The sequence below is a fragment of the Acanthopagrus latus genome, chromosome 21 (assembly GCF_904848185.1).
Source record: "Acanthopagrus latus isolate v.2019 chromosome 21, fAcaLat1.1, whole genome shotgun sequence".
Taxonomy (NCBI): Eukaryota; Metazoa; Chordata; class Actinopteri; order Spariformes; family Sparidae; genus Acanthopagrus; species Acanthopagrus latus.
In genome coordinates, this window is record NC_051059.1 from 4,671,780 (window position 1) to 4,691,841 (window position 20,062).

The 20,062-nt window shown below is 41.6% G+C and overlaps 2 protein-coding genes across 2 annotated transcripts; both read left to right on the plus strand.

The window, feature by feature from the left end:
• Positions 1-1,952: 1,952 nt before the first annotated feature.
• Positions 1,953-12,485, plus strand: LOC119011175 (neuropilin and tolloid-like protein 1). The gene is made up of 7 exons (XM_037084102.1): positions 1,953-2,061; positions 8,267-8,308; positions 8,513-8,640; positions 9,194-9,422; positions 9,571-9,684; positions 9,782-9,926; positions 11,072-12,485. The coding sequence occupies exons 1-7, from the start codon at positions 1,953-1,955 to the stop codon at positions 11,607-11,609; spliced, it is 1,305 nt and encodes a 434-aa protein (XP_036939997.1). The 3' UTR covers positions 11,610-12,485.
• A 131-nt stretch (positions 12,486-12,616) lies between these two features.
• On the plus strand, positions 12,617-16,867 carry atpsckmt (fATP synthase c subunit lysine N-methyltransferase). Its single transcript, XM_037084841.1, has 4 exons — positions 12,617-13,189; positions 15,795-15,932; positions 16,131-16,181; positions 16,470-16,867. The coding sequence occupies exons 1-4, from the start codon at positions 12,902-12,904 to the stop codon at positions 16,689-16,691; spliced, it is 699 nt and encodes a 232-aa protein (XP_036940736.1). The 5' UTR covers positions 12,617-12,901; the 3' UTR covers positions 16,692-16,867.
• Positions 16,868-20,062: the final 3,195 nt, after the last annotated feature.

A 20,062-nucleotide genomic window follows, 5' to 3' on the forward strand; every position in this document is an offset into this window, starting at 1 on the left:
AATAAACTCTAGTAAACATTTCATCCATCCATCCATCCATTTTCATCCGCTTAGCCAACCGGGTCGCGGGGGCAGCTGCCTGAGCAGGGACACCCAGACTTCCCTCTCCCTGGACACTTCCTCCAGCCCTTCCGGGAGGATCCCAAGGCATTGCCAGGCCAGCTGGGTGACATAGTCACTCCAGCGTGTCCCGGATCTTCCTCGGGGTCTCCTCCCGGCAGGACATGCCAGGAACACTTCGCGAGGGAGTCGTCCCGGGGGCATCCGAAACAGATGCCCAAGCCACATCAGCTGGCTCCTCTTGATGTGGAGGAGCAGCGGCTCTACTCCAAGCTCCTCCCGGGTGACAGAGTTCCTCACTCTATCTCTAAGGGAACGCCCCGCCACCCTGCGGAGGAAACTAATTTCAGCTGCTTGTATCCGGGATCTTATTCTTTCGGTCATGACCCAAAGTTCATGACCATAGGTAGGAACGCAGGTTGACCGGTAAATCGAGAGCTTCGCCTTTCGACTCAGCTCTCTCTTCACCACAACAGACCGATACAACGACTGCATCACTGCGGCCGCTGCACCGATCTGCCTGTCAATCTCATGCTCCATCCTTCCCTCACTCGTGAACAAGACCCCAAGATACTTAAACTCCTCCACCTGAGGCAGTAGCTCTCCCCCAACCCGGAGGGGACAAGCCTCCTTTTTCCGGTCGAGAACCATGGCCTCGGATTTGGAGGTGCTGATTCTCATCCCAGCCGCTTCACACTCGGCTGCAAACCGTCCCAGGACATGCTGGAGGTCCCGGCTTGAAGGAGCCAACAAGACCACATCATCTGCGAAAAGCAGAGATGAAATCCTGTGGCTCCCGAACCAGACCCCCTCCGGCCCGTGGCTGCACCTAGAAATTCTGTCCATAAAAATAATGAACAGAACTGGTGACAAAGGGCAGCCCTGCCAGAGTCCAACATGCACCAGGAACAGGTCTGACTTACTGCCTGCAATGCGAACCAAGCTCCTGCTCCGGTCGTACAGGGACCGTACGGCCCTTAACAGAGGGCCTCCGACCCCGTACTCCCGGAGCACCTCCCACAGAATGCCACGAGGGAATGCTTTCTCCAAGTCCACAAAACACATGTTGACTGGTTGGGCAAACTCCCATGAACCCTCGAGCACCCTGCGGAGGGTATGGAGCTGGTCTAGTGTTCCACGGCTCGGACGAAAACCGCATTGTTCCTCCTGGATCCGAGGTTCGACTATCGGCCGAATTCTCCTCTCCAATACCCTGGAATAGACTTTCCCAGGGAGGCTGAGGAGTGTGATCCCCCGATAGTTGGAACACACCCTCCGGTCCCCCTTTTTAAATAGGGGGACCACCACCCCGGTCTGCCAGTCCAGAGGCACTGTCCCCGACTGCCATGCAATGTTGCAGAGACGTGTCGACCAAGACAGCCCCACAGCGTCCAGAGACTTGAGGTACTCAGGGTGGATCTCATCCACCCCTGGTGCTTTGCCACCGAGGAGCCTCCTGACTACCTCAGTGACTTCGGCTTGGGTGATGAATGAGTCAACCTCTGAGTCCCCAGCCTCTGCTTCCTCTATGGAAGACATGTCAGTGGGATTGAGGAGATCCTCGAAGTATTCCTTCCGCTGCCCGACAATGTCCCCAGTCGAGGTCAACAGCTCCCCACTTCCACTGTAAACAGTGTTGGTGGAGGACTGCTTCCCCCTCCTGAGGCGCCGGATGGTTTGCCAGAATTTCCTTGAGGCCGACCGATAGTCATCCTGCATGGCCTCCCTGAACTTTTCCCAGACCCGAGTTTTTGCTTCTGCGACTGCCTGTGATGCCGCTTGTGTGGCCTGCCGGGCCAATTATCTGACTTATATGTATGTTTAGCCGGATAATTTTGCAGATTATTATCTGTACCGATAGTGCATTCCTACTGAAATCACTGCAATGAGAAATGGCTGCTCAAACCAGCGAGAATCTGACCAAAAATCTTGAGGAATGTGCCATCCTCTGTACTACTGACACCTCCAAGCTGGTGTCACCCAGAGATCTGCTGCTGATCTGTACAAAACTGCAGAAAAACAGTTTTTTAAGGAACTTCTCTTGTATATCAGGACACAACTTCCGTTGTTGCCCGTGGCAACTGTCAGGAAGCAATTTGAAGAATTAATGTTATCTCATGGCGCCAGCAAAGTCACCAGATCTTCCAAGAACAATCTTCGTCGCAGTCTAGAGACAGAACTGGCAGAATCTATCCATATCTGTCCTGCTGACAATGGAAAACTTCTACTGTACTCTGACAATCTCTCCAATTGTGAACTTGTGAAGAGAACATAGGCTCTCCAGACTGAGTTGGATGCTATGAGAGCTGAGTCAGTCAAATTTTGCCAAAGCTGCTTTACTTCTGAGGAATGACATAAAACAGAAAGAGACCAACCAACTATGGCCACCTGATGTGGAACAGGACAAGGACATCATACTACAGTCCATCACAATCTTTCTGCGAACCTTGCTTACAGGGAAGCCTGCCTGTCCTCAACCACCTGAAAGAGTTGAATGACTCGCCAACTCCTTTGGCAGTGATCTTGTATTTGCAGTCACTGGTGGCAAGACTAAACCACCAAAGCACATCATACTGCCATTTGCATTCAAGTCTCTGACTGGAGATGCAAACTCCCAGAATGTCAGTGCATGATCAGTGGATTAAAATGTACAAACCTCTGCAAATTGCAGACGTGACAATCAACCTGAAGAGGATGATCATGACATAATCACAGATGCAGACCTGACTGACTGATACTGAGGAATGAAATGGCGGTCTGATGTTTGTAGCAACCTGTAGCACTTGAAATACTGTACTGGCAGTATGCTCCACATTATTTGTGACAGAAGGAGCAAGCTCTTTAGTTCATTTTAATTGTGTAAAACATATTTTGTTCTTGTTGTTTGTTCTTGTCATTGCATGAAAAGTAAAACACTCTAAAAACGTATGTCATGTGTATGTTCTCATTTTTATCACATTTTCATTCACATATTCCTGAGGTGAGTCTATTATTATTACAGCAGGGTCTTGATAAAAGGGAAAAAACATCCTTGAAGTGATTTAGGCACCCTGAGTGGTCAACAAACAGCACGATACGGAACAAGCACTATACACAATTTTCAAGTTTCCTCTCTACCTATTCAGCGCATGAAAACCACCACTAAGCTACCTGTTTGCAATGGTTATCATGCCAAACTGTTCACTAGAGATGTCTACCAAGTCAAGAAAACAAACTTTGCCCACCTGTTCAATTTCAGGAGGCCAATTTTGGCAGTGCACAAAATCTGCAAAAAAAATAAAAAATTCTATATGTGTGTCGCCAAAACCTTGCACATTCCAACTTGTTTAGTAGACGGTTGGCATGCTGCTGGGAACGTTCTATCATTTCCATTTGCAGTGCAGGCACACCAGCTGCAGCTGACAAGGGAAGAGGAGGGGTGCATTTATTCAAGCACACGCATATTCACACACACACACACACACACACACACACACACATACACTGTTTAATGAAAGCTTGTCTTCAGGGGAATACAGCTTGTCAGCGATGAGCCGCAGTAGCAGCTTAAGGCAGTCCGAGGCAGAGGCTTTATTATCAGCAGATTTTATAGGCCACCTACACAGACATGGGGCAAAGATTAATCTGCATCCCTCTGTTCATCCAGCCATGTCGCTTTTACTTTTTCTTGCTTTCTTTCTTGCTTTCTTTCTTGCTTGCTTTCGTTCCTTCGTTCATCGTTGGTTAACTCTTTCTTGCTTTCTTTAACATGATTGAGCCTCTGTACATTATCTTCATATTCCACAAGGGATGTTCCATTTTAGACTACAGTCCATGTGAATCTGTCCCATGCACCCTAGTTTTTAAGTTGCTTTGGGGCTGAAGTTGTTTGCTTGCACATGTTTGGGCTCAGTCCTGTCCTTAGTGGAAACATCAAACACGATTTCTTTACCACCCGAGTGTTAAGGACTTATGAGGCACACTTAAGCATTTGTACTTTTATAAACTGAAACACTTGAGCAAGCAATTTTCCTTAAAAAAAAAAAAAACAAACTCCTAAAAAGATGAACTATCCCTTTAAGACCTGACTCGAAGATCCTGAGAGGTTGATTTTCATCTGTTTACATCTCATGTAATGAGTCTCTCATGCCAAAGTGCTTATCTCCTGTCTAATCCCACTCATTACTAGCGGCAGGAGATAATTAATTGACCCACGTGCACACAAGTAAAATGTAATGGCTAGATTATTTGTGTCCCTCTGAAGAATGTGAATGTGAAAGTGCAGTGAGGTGGTGAGACCAAGTGAAAAAAGGTTGCCATGGACTTTATATGCGCTATTTTGTACTCTTGTTATTAGTTCAGTGGTTTCCTCTGTGCGAGGGATGAAATTGGAGGACTGGAGGATTATGTTGGAAGTAAAGATTTCCTTCAGACAGAGGGGGTGAGAGTTGGTCTGTGTTGCTCTGGTTGAACTTCCTTCTTAAATCATGAATGTGGTTTTGATATGTGAGATGTATAAGTAGCTCATATTTTAGCTCATATTTTAAGCCTTTTAAGTTGACATCATTATTAAACTCGTAATATTTAAATATCCTGCCATTTTTAATTTTTGCAAATATTTGCATGTTTTGCACTATTCCAAAAACCCTGCTAGTTCACACCAATGCAGGACACATGTCTGTATCATCCCAATTGCAATGAATCTGTGCAGATTGGGTATACAGGATTTTTTGTAGTAGGGGCAGACCGGGGGCAATATTCAGCATTTTCTGATTATTGGTATCAGTGGTTTTTCTGTCAGATTGCTGACAAAATAAGTACATTTTTAAATGTGCTACTGTGTCTCTGAAAAAAACATCCTCTCACACATTGTTCCACTTGTAGTGTGTTGCAATTAATAGCATATAAACAGTATTATAGCAGTATTAGTATTAGCAGTATTATCTGATTCTGCTACTAGTAACTAAAGGTATCAAATAGATGTTGTGGAGAGGAAGCATATAATAGAAAAATACATTTTGATGTGAGGAATTTTCTTTTTTTCTTTTGCAATTTAATATCAGCCCCAATATTAGTTTTCAGTCGACATCATTTCAAAGTAATTGATATCAGTTCAATTCAATTCGATTCAAAGTACTTTATTCGGGGCAAAGTATTATATTTTCTTAGTGACGTGACCCAGCCCAAGCTGAACCTCCACATGATTTCTATTTTTTTCCAAAACCAGCCCAGGTTCGCCATCCATTCTCGACCACTGTACTGTACCACCATATGACAGATTCAGCTTCTGTCCTCAGGCTGTGAGACTACTCAATTCATCCTCAGCACTCCGCCATAAAACATTGTTTTCTTTTTATTACTTACAGACAAGTCAGAATCTGACATGGTGAGCGGTATTCAAATAAATATATTTTAATTATTATGTAGGGCATCAGTATTAAACTAAGACTGTTTCATAACTAGTTACAAGCCCCTTGCAGTACATATAAGTATATAAGTATATATATATATATATATATATATATATATATATATATATATATATATATATATATATATATATATATATATGTGTGTTGTATTAATCTTTAATATTCTTCTGTGTCCCACACATTTTGAATACTATTAGGAGTGGATTTACCTAAACCATACTATATCTTGCCTTTATCCCGTCTTTACATTTTGTTCTCATATAAGGTACACACACACACACACACACACACACACACACACACACACACACACACACACACACACACACACACACACACACAGAAACAGAGATGCAGAGAGAGAAATGAATGTGAATAATCTGGAAAGCCTGGTGCAGTAGCAGGGGTAAGAAACATGAGCGGATTAATGAGAGTCCTTGTTGATTTGAGCCTCTGTGGAGTCCATCACCTGCACTTCTTACATCACAGCGACTGACCGATGTGCTGCATTACTAATGATAATGTTATTTCAAGATGTGAAATATTATGTCTAATTTTAAAAAATCCTCAATCCAGACTTCATACTGCTTCACTTAATACACAATTACCTGTAGTTTGGTGTCATTAGTGCAAATTCTATTATTCAGCATTTCATTGAATTTCACTGAAGCCTAGATTTCCCCTCACATAACATTAAAAAAAAATGTGTAAGTACTTGGAGGACAAGTTTGAAAACAAAAAAAGAAAAAATAACATTTTACCAGGTCGTCATTGCTAGTGGGGAGTAATCTGTCCCCAGCTAAGCTGGTATATCAGGATTAATAATCCACCTAGCAAGTAAATTCATCAGCACACAAAGGTTTAGAGCACAATTTCTCTTCCCTGTCAGATGGAAAGTGTGTGTGTTTTTTTTTCTCCTTTGACAAAGGTCTTCAGGGTTTCAGGGGAGTTTAAATGAGGGCAGAGCAAATGTGCTGGCACAACGATTATGTAAAACTCGGCTGAGCTTCTTTTTGTTTTTCAAAACCATATGTCTTACATGTTGTCATTTTCATTATCACTGCAGTATTTTTTGTTTCGTCGTATTGGATTTTGTTTTAATACCCTTTAGAAATCATTTGTTCCAGTGAATATTGCATGCATCCATTTCTTATACTACAGATAAATCTTTGCAAAACTGTGAAACCTGAGCACAGACAACTGACAAATGGAAATGCAAATGGAACGGATGGGTTGTATACTCACATCCTGTAAAATACTCTCAACTACAGTGCTAATACAGATTTTCAGGAATGACACAACTTGTGATTTGATAGAAAAATATGTCCACACAAATAAACTAAGAATGCTAAAATTGTGTGAGGCTGATCTTCAGTATATTTAGCATCACAAAGACTAATCACAATCACAATAAAGATGGTGAGCACAAAGGGTAATTATTAATAGTGTAACTTTTTCTTAAAATAACAGCTTAAAATTAATTTTCATGGCAAAGTGTCTTGCAGCTCCGCCCTCCTATTAATTGTTTCTGCACTGTATTTTCAAGTTTTCCATTTTTTTGTGTCTTTCAAGTAGAAGTTTTCAAGACATCACATTGATAAGATTTAATGAGTTTTGTTTAAAATGGCACCTACATTACATCAATTGTTGAGAGACTGTTACAGACCTGGGATTTGTATTTACAACACTGGTGTTGCACAACAGTTGGTGGGCGCCGAATCACACAAATTGGCAAAACCTGCATAACATTGCTTTAACATCTCCAAAACTGTCATGACTCCTGTTTTTGTTTGTTCTTGTATCTGTTTTTTGGTTTCTTGTATTTGATTCATGTCATTGTTTTATGTTGTGTTTTTGTTTTTCCATGTCTTGTGTCTCATGTTCTGATTTTTCCATGCCCTCATGTGTCCTTTAAGTTCTCCTGTGTTCTCCCCTCTGGCTCCCTCTGTCTGTTGTCTTGTTCCCTCCTGGTCTGTTCCTCTGTGCTCCTCCCCCTCATTATCACACCTGGCTTCCTTCCTCCTCTCTCTCCTCACCTGTTCCTCGTCATGTCATTAGTGTCTGTGTACTTAGTCTCTGTGTTCCCCTCACTCCTTGTCCAGTCATTGTTTTCTGTTTTCTGTTAGTCGTTGTCTGTCCATGCTCCTGTCCTGTTTGGTATGTCTTGGTTTTGAGTTTTCCATGTTTGAGTTGAACTTTGAATTCTGATTTGTACTTTGTCTAGCTGTATTCTTTTGCTACTTTGTCTCGTTCTTGGTTGTTACTTTGCATTTTGCCCTGTTTTGTCTGCTTTTATTTTTGTAATCAGCTTTTTAATAAAGCTCGCCTTTTGTTCTCCTGATCTTGCCTCTGGTAACTGCGTTTGTGTCCACCTTCCCCTTCCATAGTTTTCCCTTTTTAACCCAACCCTGACAAAAACTGCATCCTGCATTCACACCCTGTGGGTGGTGGTAAAACATGACATTGGCAAATGAGCAGAGAAGCAAAACGTTATTGCTAATGCCAGATTATTTTACTAAAGTAAAAATACTAATATCACACACTCATGGGCGGAAATCCCTGGGGGGACATCCCCCCCATCCAGTAAAGCTGTCCCCCCAGAATAATTTGAGACACAATTAATACTTTTTGAACAATGCAGTAGCATTTATTGAGAGCACAATGTAAGCAGTGCTCATTATAATCCCGCAAGAATGTGCTTTTTACATCTTTAAAGATTTAGTGGCTCATAATTTTAGAAAGACTTGAGTAAATGTTGGGAAGATTTATTTACAAAAGTGTGTTTTGCTTTTCAGATCCTGAGTTCAAAGACCTCGGGGAACTACCAGCTCTGCCCTGTGAGTATTCAACCTACGTTACTTGGTTACAGTATATTAGACCTGCTGCAGGTCAGTAGATACTTCTTACTGAGTTATGCATTTCTTCATTCAAGTAATAATGATACATTTATTAAATGTGTTTCGCGTCCTCCTTTTGGCACTAACTAATTTTACAATCTCAAAACCAGCATTACTTTAACACAAAAATATTGTCATCCGCAGTTTGTGACTTTGAGCTGAGCGGTCCTGAGGGCTTTGTAGAATCGGCCCAGATTGCTGGAGAGGGCCGGGCATTGCAGACTGAGGCTGTAGACTGCAGGTGGTACATCAAGGCTCCACCAAGAGCTACGGTCTGTATATGTCAAACTTTTGAATCAGTGTTACATTTAGGTGTTTGTCAGTTGTGCTTTTGCAACTGTTTGTGTATAAAACATATCTGACTTTGACTTGAGATCATATATTTCCACTGAACTCCATGAAAAATATTGGAATATCCACCTGTCTTGAGACATGTCTGTGCTCACCATCCAATGTTCTCTCTGCTTGGAAAGAGACATCTTTGGTTTTCACAGCCAAACAAGAACAACTCCAAGCCAGCTTTCTTCACATCAAAAACTGCATGGACATGGGCGTTACCCACCTATTCATATCAATTCATGTACAGGAAATGGCAATATTGCCTAAAATGCTGAAGTGTTAGCATACGCCGCAAAGCTAGTGATTTAACCAGGATAATTTTGGTTTCTGTGTCAACATTACACAGTGAGGATGGGCAACTTGGCTGCTGTCACTAAAACGTAATGAATGCTTTGAAAAGCATTAGAAGATGCCAGGAGGAGTAAATGTAACCAAAGCCTGGTGCACTACACCTCTTCTTGATGCCACTCAACCTTCTACCCACAGATCTACATGCGTTTTCTGGAGTATGAGATGCACAACTCGAATGAGTGCAAGCGGAACTTTGTTGCCATCTATGACGGCAGCAGTTCGGTTGAGCACCTGAAGAATAAGTTCTGCTCCACAGTGGCAAACGACGTCATGCTGACCTCCTCGGTGGGCGTGGTGAGACTGTGGGCAGATGAGGGAAGCAGGAAGAGCAAATTCAGGATTCTCTTTACAACTTTCCATGCACGTGAGTGCCTCTCTGTCAATTCTGTTTAACTGTGTCACCACAGACTCTCTCTATAGGTGTACTCTGTCTCCATGTGAGCATGGTGGTCCGGTCTGTTTTCAGTCCACAGCGCTACTACATCTGCATGACTTGCCTTTCGCTTTTTCAGCTCCATGTGAAGGAGATACTTTCTTTTGCCACAGCAACATGTGCATCAACAACACCTTGGTCTGCAACGGTATCCAGAACTGTGTTTACCCATGGGATGAGAATCACTGCAAAGGTACCGAGAGACACTCACTCTGAGAAACTCACCACCAGCCATATATTGACCATGGCTAATACTGACTCATTCTTCTCCGTGTCATCTCCCTTATCAGAGAAGAGGAAAGCAAGCATCTTGGACACGCTGGATCACACTAACCTAACCATCATCGGAGTGACCTGTGGCCTGGTTGTCCTCTTGCTCGTCATCTCCGTCATCATCCAGGTCAAACAGCCTCGCAAGAAATACATCATTCGCAGGTGAAATCTTTGAACATCATAAAGAAATATAATTCTTTATGCACGTCACTGCGAAATTCAATATTTTTGTAAAGGTAAGGAAGTTGATAGGGGATTAGGCTTTTTTTTAATCCAAACATTATGTGTGATGACTGAAGTGTGATGTGAAAGCCCCCCCAAAACTTCTGTGTATTTCACAGAACCCACAATGCAACATCGCAGGAAGCAATTTATAAGTTAACATACAGCTTCCTATGGAGCCACAAACGGCTTTATACTACTTTTTTCACATATGCAGCAGTACTTCCCAAGACCTGTAAACACACTTTGTGTAAAATTGGTGAAGTTACCCTTTAGGGTAAAATAGCTCCAATGGTTGTTTAGTTTGTTTAGGCATAAAAAAAAAATCAGTCAGTGAAGATCTTTCTCTTCTGATTAAAATGTCTTCCCCAAAACTACATAGTGCACCTTTAAAGCTACATGTTTACTTCTGCATCCATTTACATTGGACGAAACAGGCTTGTATTTTGAGTTGCAGTGAGATAAGAGGAAAAACCTCATTGCCCATTTAGGGGCCCACAGTGCAAGGATACAGGACTATGAACAAACATTGTGCTAAGAAGGTTTGAGACACATACAAACATAAATATGGGTCTTGATAAGCTGCATTCACAGCAGAGCTACAGTATGTAGCCATTGTTTGATGGGGTAGGCTGAAAAAGTTACATAGTCTACCTTTTAATGTGTAAAACTGATGAGTTACCCTTTAAGGGACTTGAAAGCATTCCCATTTGACAAACAGGTTTTTTTCTGCTGGGTTCAATGAAATGCTGTTGAACTCTAATCATAAGGGGGACACCCATAACAAAATGGGTTGTCAGATAAGACATTTGGACATTTTTGAGTGCAGAAGGAAAATTTGCTTTATGTAAAAGTGTGTGGATCACAGGCCTGTAGGCTTGAACTGCAGTTTTATAATAACACACAAAAACTTGAATATTTTCTTTTTTTTTTTTTTTGCTAGATATCTACAATCTAAACTAGTTTAAGAATAAAACCAGTTTGAGAATCACTATTAGCTTTTTTGTACTGTCCCGAATGTTTACAGTGTCTGTATCATCCATGTTGGTGTGTCTGTGCATGTTCTTTCCTCTACTTGTCCACAGAGATGACTTTGATCCTGCCCTCCTCCACCCTGGTTTTGAGCCTCCACACTATGAGCTCTGCACTCTGCGCCGGGCCCCATCAGGCGACCTGACTGATGCTGCCCTTGCCGAGGACTTTGAGAAGTTCCACAAGCTCCGCCGCTCCTCCTCCAAATGCATCCGGGACCACCACTGTGGCTCCCACCATGGGAGTGTGCACGGTAGTGTGCACGGCAGCCGCAGCAACCTGAGCATGAGGGACGCTACCATTGCAGCCGACGGAGGGGCTCTTGTGCCACCTGTGCCACCGGTGATGGTGAGCCAGCAGTCACCACGCCTCTCACACCACACCACTCCAGCAGGTCGAAGGAGCATCCTGGTGATGAAGCACAGTTATTCTCAGGATGGGGCAGAGGGGTACAGGGGAGAGGAGGACGACGACCTGACGATGGATGATGGTCCCACTACCAGCCATCACCACATGCACCACCATCAGATGCACCATGGGCCATTAGGGCTGGACCACACTGTTCACCGTACACTGTCTAATGATTTCTAATGTAAGGCAACATGGAAATGTGAAAATGAAAAAACACATAATAACCTTAGTTCTTTCTGCTGAGGATAAAAATATTTTAAATTCCTTTTAAAACTGGATTTATGTTTAATGAATATCAATGAATTTATGTTTCTTGGTGTCATATTCAAAATCAGATGGAGGTTGAGCTTTGGAAGCAGAGCGGAATAACAATTATGCAAAAAACTTACAAGTGATTATAATAAAAAATACCCATGTTCAAGTTGAATATTACACTGCTGTGGTAATACGTGGGAGAAACAGATATATAACCTGTCAGGATTTGACAGGAAGTGTTTCATGGAAGATTTTATGCTGCATCCACAGATAATTGAGTTTGAACAGATTCTCATGCATTGCAATTTGTTTTTTTCCTATTTGTTCCTTGTTTTGCTTCAGTTTCAACTCTGGGGTAGAATGTATTTGTGACTGCATTATATCTGAGATTTTTTTTAATGACTGAATGGTAAACTATAGGGTTCCTACGACAATACTGCACAAGAACATTATCACAGCATTTAGGTCATTCCTTTCCTTACATAAGACCTGATGTTTTTGTGTTGGTCCAGAATCAAATATGTATGAGCATTTTACCAGTTGACAAGAACAGCATATGATGGAAACATTGCATTGAAGTCAGCACACATGCAAGTATGGCAAACCAGTTGGCTTGGGACTTATATTTTCAATGCTGTAATGGATACAATATTTAATTAATTGTTTTTGTTTATTTTGGAGTATTTATTAGTGTTGAATTAAGTATATCAGTTTCAGTTTGTCCTGCTTTTTGTCTGGCTGATTACTTTATTATGTGACTGTGTCTATTTATTTATTTCATTAAATATCTTGCTTTTCCTCTGTTCTTCATGGCAACATGACATTGTCATTTATGTGTGCGTGTATTACTTATTTATCTTTTTAATAACTTACGCCGGCACTGAACGGGGAACGAGGGCAGGTAGGAACACTTGTTAGCTTATCGTTGTCATCCTCACGGACCAGTAACAGCGCTGCACAGGTCACTTTTCGAATGCATGCATGGATGGTAAATAGCAGGACATCACTTTGGTGCCAGCAACGTCCTTAGTTTAAAATAATTTGTTTTGAACCTTTGACGTGGCGGGTAGCATAATCGGCTAATGGGGGACGTTCATGACGTTTACCTTGTGTTGTTAGCATGCACAGCTAACCTGTAGCAGAGTCCCAGCTGTCATTCAGTAATTCAAGTTCAGCTAATGACAGCTAAGGTGAAACGCTTAATGTAAGTTAGCACCATGTCACAACCACAGGCATTTGTCCCTCACTCGGCACCGGCAGGACACTTACAGAGCGATATAAAAGAGGCAAAGAGCAGAAGTCGGCTGGGGGTCATCGTCACGGGGGTGCTGGGAGGGTCGTTGGTCGCCCTGTACGCGGTGGCTGCTCCGTTCGTCACCCCTGCCCTGAGGAAAGTCTGCCTCCCGTTTGTCCCGGCGACCACACACCAGGTGGAGAATGTCCTCAGGGTGCTGCGAGCCAGGTCAGGCACCCTGGTGGACATTGGGAGCGGAGATGGAAGAATAGTAAGTGGTGTGTTGTCTAACCCTGTGGGTATCAACACTTAACACTATATAGATCATTAATTAATTATGTAATATCAGTCCCAGGTCCTTTTTGGGGGTGGGAGAGTCCCATATTTCAAACCCATCCTGTAAACAGTGTCTGAATCCCCTACTGCTGCAGGGTTGCTTTCCAGACCTTTGACATAAGGAACAGTAAAGTTGTTACACTGTTTTACAGTTACTGAACATATGGTTGTACCGTTGTGAGCCTTTCACTGTACAATAACCATCTCAGAAAACTTATTTCACAATTGATGATGATGATTAGCTACAGTAACTTGTAAAGGACTGACGCCTGGTCGATTTAACTTTTATGATTGCACCAAATTCTATGTAATGACAAACATGAAACTTAATACAAACTTTGAATTAGTCAGGGATATTGGGATATTTTAGTATCTCAGTTGATTGTTTATTCTGTGACATATTATTTTGTGTTTTTTGAATATTTTTGGACCCCAAAAATAATGTGACACATTTCATTTACTTATATTGCATACCACATGCATATATGCACCCATATCCCAATATCCTTAATGTATTCTGAGTACATACACTATTCACAAAAAGTCAGGGATATTCGGCTTTTGGGTGAAATTTCAGGATGAACATAAAATCCACTATAACCTTTACAGGTGAACCTAATGTGACCTTCTCTAAACTGTTGAATGCACATGTCCAACAGTTCAATGTTTCAGTGCTTTCTGCACAATGTAATGTTCTCTAACAAGGAGCTTAACGGCAAAATTCACAACAGGTGTTTGATCCATGAATCGACCAATAAATCTCCCAGTTCAGTTAGAAATGGTATTTAAACAGTCCTCCTCATCATGCTGTTCACATTTTGACATCATGAGACCAAGACAACACCTAACAAGTGACCAACAGTACCTCGCCATTGCAAGGCTTCAAACAGGATGTTCTCAGACGGAAGTGGCCACTGAGCTTAGAGTGTCACAGAGTGTCATCAGCAGGTTGCAACAGAGATAAAAAGAGACTTGAAGAGTCACAGAAAGGCATAGAAGTGGATGTCCATTGGCCACATCCCACACTGATGACCGCTTCATTGTGAACAGTGCCCTGCGGAACCGGATGATGAATGCCACTCAGTTCCAGGCACATTTAAGGGAGGTGAGAGGCACCCAAGTGACATGTCAGACCATTCCAAACCATTTACATCAGCATGGTCTGCGTGCTAGACAACCTGCAAGGGTACCTGACCACACCACCAGGCACAGGTGTCATCGTCTTGCATGGGCCAGGGAGCATTTACTATGGACGAGGGACCAGTGGGCCTCAGTGCTGTTCTCCGATGAACGTCAATTCTAGATGGGCAGAAATGATGGCCACCAGTGATGTTGGAAGCGCAAGGGAAAGCGCTATACATCAACCACTGTATTCACCAGACGAGCCTTTGGTGGTGGTGGAAGTGTTACAGTGTGGGCCGGTGTGTCTAGTCAGAATTACACTTTGTGAATGGTACAGTGACAAGCCCATACTACCTGAATAACATCATCAATCCAGTCATTGTGCCCCTGCATGACCAACACAGGCCTAATTTCATCTTCATGGACGACAATGCTCCAGCTCATCGAGGTTGCATCATTAGGGAACAGCTGCTGGAGACTGGGGAACCTCAAATGGAGTGGCCTACAATTTCTCCAGACCTGAATCCCACAGAAAATCTGTGGGATCAGCTGAGTCGCCGTGTTGTGGCTTGTAACTCTGTACCCCATAACCACAATGACCTGAGGGCCGCCCTTCAAGAAGAGTGGGATGCCATGCCTCAGCTGACAATAACTTGACTTGTGTCAGCATGAGACGTCGTTGTCAAGCTGTATGCTCACGGGCACATGACAAGTTATTGAGAATTTTTTTGCTGTGATATACCCACCACTGTTGTTGGCTTTCGTTTCAATAAATTGTTTGACATGAGGAAATGACCATTGTATATTTCTACTTAAATGCCCTACTTTCATGATATAATACCACTGTAGCGTGAACTTTTTACATTTTCCAGAAATTTCACCCGAAAGCCAGATAGTGGTATAGTAGTGTATAGTTTCAATAACACCTATATGTGAGAATTCAGTTCTGTAGATAAATAAACGTTCATATGATAACTGTCAGTTTTCATATCACAGTTCACGAACAACTACCAAAAAACAACCTCTGCAGGGTTAAGGTTGCACAAGCATTTTTTTTTCTTTACATCATACAAGACTGATATACTGCAGTGTTGACACTGTATTTGAACCTAGAACAAATAAATTTGTCTCCCCATCTTTTTTACCTCATTTCTATGAGAAAGTTTTTTACCAAGCCTACACTTTTGATTTATTGTTGTCACATAATAATCAGTGGCATCCTCATATGTCAAGAAAATATAAACATTTAAACCTTAGCAATTGGTAAACTAAGGAGGGAAACATGTCAGTGATGTCAGAAGCTCTCAAAGGTATTAACATACTTGTTTCACATCTAGCTACTGCCATCTAGCTAGCAACTTAAGCTCTAAGTTGTTACTGGTACATTGAATTAACACGTGTCCTCCTTGCTCCTGCAGGTGATAGCAGCAGCCAAGCATGGCTTTCAGGCATCAGGCTTTGAACTGAACCCCTGGCTGGTGTGGTATTCTCGCCTCAAAGCCTGGAGAGAGGGAGTCCACCACTCAACATCATTCCACATCTCTGACTTGTGGAAGGTAAGTCATACATGATTAGTACAGTAAAGTATGTAGTGACGAGTGACTTAATTGTGGAAAAATAGTTATTTTACCATAGTAGACGATGTCTTCTTTTTGTTCCAGACATCTGGTATCACTTAGTGTGATACCAGACAGTGAATATACAGGAAGTTGTTTTCACTCCCAGTACTTCTGATCTGATACTTCTTTTGCTAGGTCAGTTTTGCTCAGTACTCAAATGTTGTCATCTTTGGAGTCCCCCAAATGGTGAGTTCTTCTGTTTGTCTCAGCTATTTATCAGCTATCAACATTTTAGTTACTGTATTGTCTGTGAATATCATGTATGTCATGTTTTACAGTAAATAAACATTCAGTATTTCTCCTGTAAAGCACCAGTGAGGCACAATGGTTGGTTAGCTACTTAAGAAACTTACAGGGGTCAAATCATACAATAGATACACGTATCAATGATGAAATGATAAATTCTTGGTGAGAAATGGCACCATTCACAACACTGGAGACAGTGATTCTTGGTTTTGCTGTCTGTATCTGTAGATGGAGCAGCTGGAGCTGAAGCTGGCCACAGAGTTACCGAATACAGCCAAGGTGGTGGCCTGCCGCTTTCCCTTCCCCACTTGGGTTCCTGAACATACCGATGGGGAGGGCATAGACACTGTGTGGGTGTACGATGCCAAGACCTTTAAATCACACCTGCAGCATGGAACATCACAGAGGACAACACCAGAGGACAAGGACAAACCAGATTCACACACATAAATTCCAAATACTTGGATCTTGTTAAGTTGTCCTCATTTGTTGCCATAATGGAATGGTGTATTTCTATTTTTGGACCTGACGTGCTACAAATGTAAATTATTGTTACATCAATATCCAATTTTAAGGTTGAGCCTGAAAAACGTAGGAACAATAAAATGCTTGATACTGGCACTGACCTTGATGAGTAGATTCAATTAAAGTCAGTTGTGTTAAAATAATTCTTAGATCATTTAGAACTGGAGGAAGGAGAGCGGAGCCAGCTCAAGGTTAACAAAGTTTAATGTTGGACAAGAGGAGCAATCACAGACCAACAGTAAGGTTTGTTAAAGAGGAAAGCTTGGTATTTATTTGTCTCTGTGGGTGAGTCTGTATTTCTGTGACAGTTACTGAGTGCATGCAAAGAGGAGGTCATGTAAATAGAAAGTTCAGAGAGGGGTTTGACACAAGTTTTTCCTTAAACTAGTGTAGACAAACAATGCCATATAAAGGTCACATTAAGACTTCAATTCATGTGTCTACATGCAAGTAAAAAAATGTCCATCACAAGTTGGTTCCATATAACACAGGATTATTAGCAGAGTAGTGAGTCTCCTCCATGTTTATTTGTATAGCACAATTCCAAACAGAAAGGTCTTTAGCCTTGATTTCAAGGAGGTGAGAGTTGGAGCAGACCTGTAGTTTTCAGGAAGTTTGTTCCAGATATATGGCACATAATAACTGAACACTGCCTCTCTGTGTTTAGTTTTACCATTGTAAACGGCAATGACTTGGGCAAATTCAATTCCTGCTGGTTAAAAGTGCTACTCGTCATTCATGATTGCATAATGATTTACTCCACGACATTATCTGACAGTTTTTAGCTGGAAAACACATCTGAACAAAGCTGAGAGATGCATGGTTTTCACAGCCAGGGGTGGACTGGGAGAAAAAAAATCGGCCCTGGCACTTCTGGCTTAGACCAGCCCCTTATAATTAGCGGAAAACAACCTAAAAAAAAACCTATAACTTTTCGCTTTTAGGTTTATTAGAAATTAACAGTTTATCATTACTTTAGAAGTCTATCAAATAACCATTGTGGAAAGCAAATAAGTAAGTTTACTCAACACACAGTTCTACCCCCTTACACACTAAGAAATCAAAGTACAGGATTGTATCTAAAAGAGTACTTTTAGCTTTGTCGCTCCAGTGGTACCCTATCACGGTACAAGCACTGTACCTTTAAAATTAGTACATTTTTGTACCTGCTTGTTTGTACCTCTAAAGAAACATTTCTGCACCCCTAGTGACAAAAATGTACTGCTTAGAAAGGTACAGTAGTTGTACCGTGATAGGGTACCGCTGGAGCGACATGCCATTTTGTACCTTTATGAGGCAAATACATACCTTTAAATTGAGACAAAAGGCTTGACATTCACACTGAGATCAATTTATTCAAACAATTTGTTTACATCTTGTAACAAAATCAATATTTTACATGTAAATGATTTTCAGTTCATTTTCATAAACCACTTTTAAATGTCATTAAGCACTTTTGAATTTTCTTTCACATAACACAAAACCACAAAATGTGACATTCCAGGTATAAAGCACACAACATTAACCTAACTCATCTTTAGAACTGTAATATAAATTCAGTAAGGAACAACATGGGATGTGTTTAAATTGTTTAAGAGCTTAAGCACAAAAACTGAAGGAATCAGGCCCAATGAGCCACTCATAAATCAGTCCTAAATGCAAAACACTCGGGCAGTTCAACACATCCATGTATCCTGACACTTCATGCAGACTTGTTTTCATATTTATTTTTTTCCCTCTTTGCAGTAATGACTATAGACTTACTTGATGATCAGTGTGCAAATTTGTATTTCTGAATATAATTTAAACCACAAATCAATCTGGTCAGGATACTAGAATCCATTAAAGTGTAAAGGGGGATAAAGATTCTCACTCCTAATCAGCTATAGTTATATGCTTTTGTCTATGTGCTTGGTAAATGACATGCTTCATTGTCAGTGGAAGAACTCCCTCCAGCATATCATGCATGACGTCTGGGGGCAAAGACTTGGTCACAACAAACTCAGGGCACTTTGAAATGTCAAAACCACTTTTTCCAAGAAGATAAGAAATAAACGAATCATAGTTTTCTTTGAAAATGCAAAATAAAAATTTGACATCATCATTAATGTCTTGTTGGACTGACAAATGTAGGTTTTTCTCTCTGCATTTAAGAACAAATGCAAACAGGTTATCTCTGAAATCCTGTAATAGTTTATCTAAATTTGGATTAACTGTTTGCAGATCAGAAGCACTTAGATCAGTCTCTGAATTTTGCTGATCAGGGTTCATGCTGTGTTAGTGTACTGTGGAGTCCTCACCGGTTCTGTCATTTTTATCGTAAGGCCTAAATATAAAGCATCTGTGCTTCCTATACACATGTTTTCTGAAAGAATGGAATCTAGAAAAAGTTGACTGACAATCACCCACACCGCAGGTGATACTGAAATTTGGCTCATGTGCATGAACAAGTCCAACATGTTGGATGAACTTCATCAGAGTATGCGTCCTTCGAGTGCACTTTGGACACTGGTACAGTTGAGGCATGATGATCTAGCACAGACGATTAATCACTCAAAGTACTGTCACTGGCAGGGGCTTGTCTCCCTCTTCCACAATACCAACAATACGCCCCTGGAGGAAGGTGAATGTGCTTCTCAGGTGTGGTGGGTATGCAATGTTGAAAATAAAATACATACTGAAGGCTGTTATGAAAGCTTCATCAAGGCCTGCACACTGGCACACATCTACTCCATCTACTTTAACCACACTGAGTCCTCCTGCTGTGATTGCCATTTTCCAGTCATTGTCAGTCAGTTGTATGGTTGGATGGAGTGTAGAAGGGTCCCCCTACACAGAAGAAAAACATGCAAGAGAAGCAATTACAAGTTAACTAGTCCCTTAGAAGAAAAAAAAAAAGAAAAGAAAGGAAAAAAAAATTACAATAATTTATTTTGTGAGTACATAGCCATTCTGTAAAATTAGAAGAACATTTCTTTGATTTTTACATATGAGAAAAAGTTACTTGGACAAGGACCACATGGCCCTTTACTGGATCAGTTTGACACCCCTGATGTAGCATCATGTTAAGTGATTTTACTGTGCATAGAAAACACTTTGTGTAATAATTTTAGTGCATGTATACCACTCAAAGCAGCGCTACATCTCCCGCGAATGATTGTGTACTATAGTCCGTAAACGCACCCTCCCTCAGTAAGTGAACGTGAACCTCAGGGCTGAATCATGAACTGAATGACAGATCGTTTGGCTGCTTATCAGTTCAGGGAGTTGGAGAGCACTGAACGATTCGGTGAGCA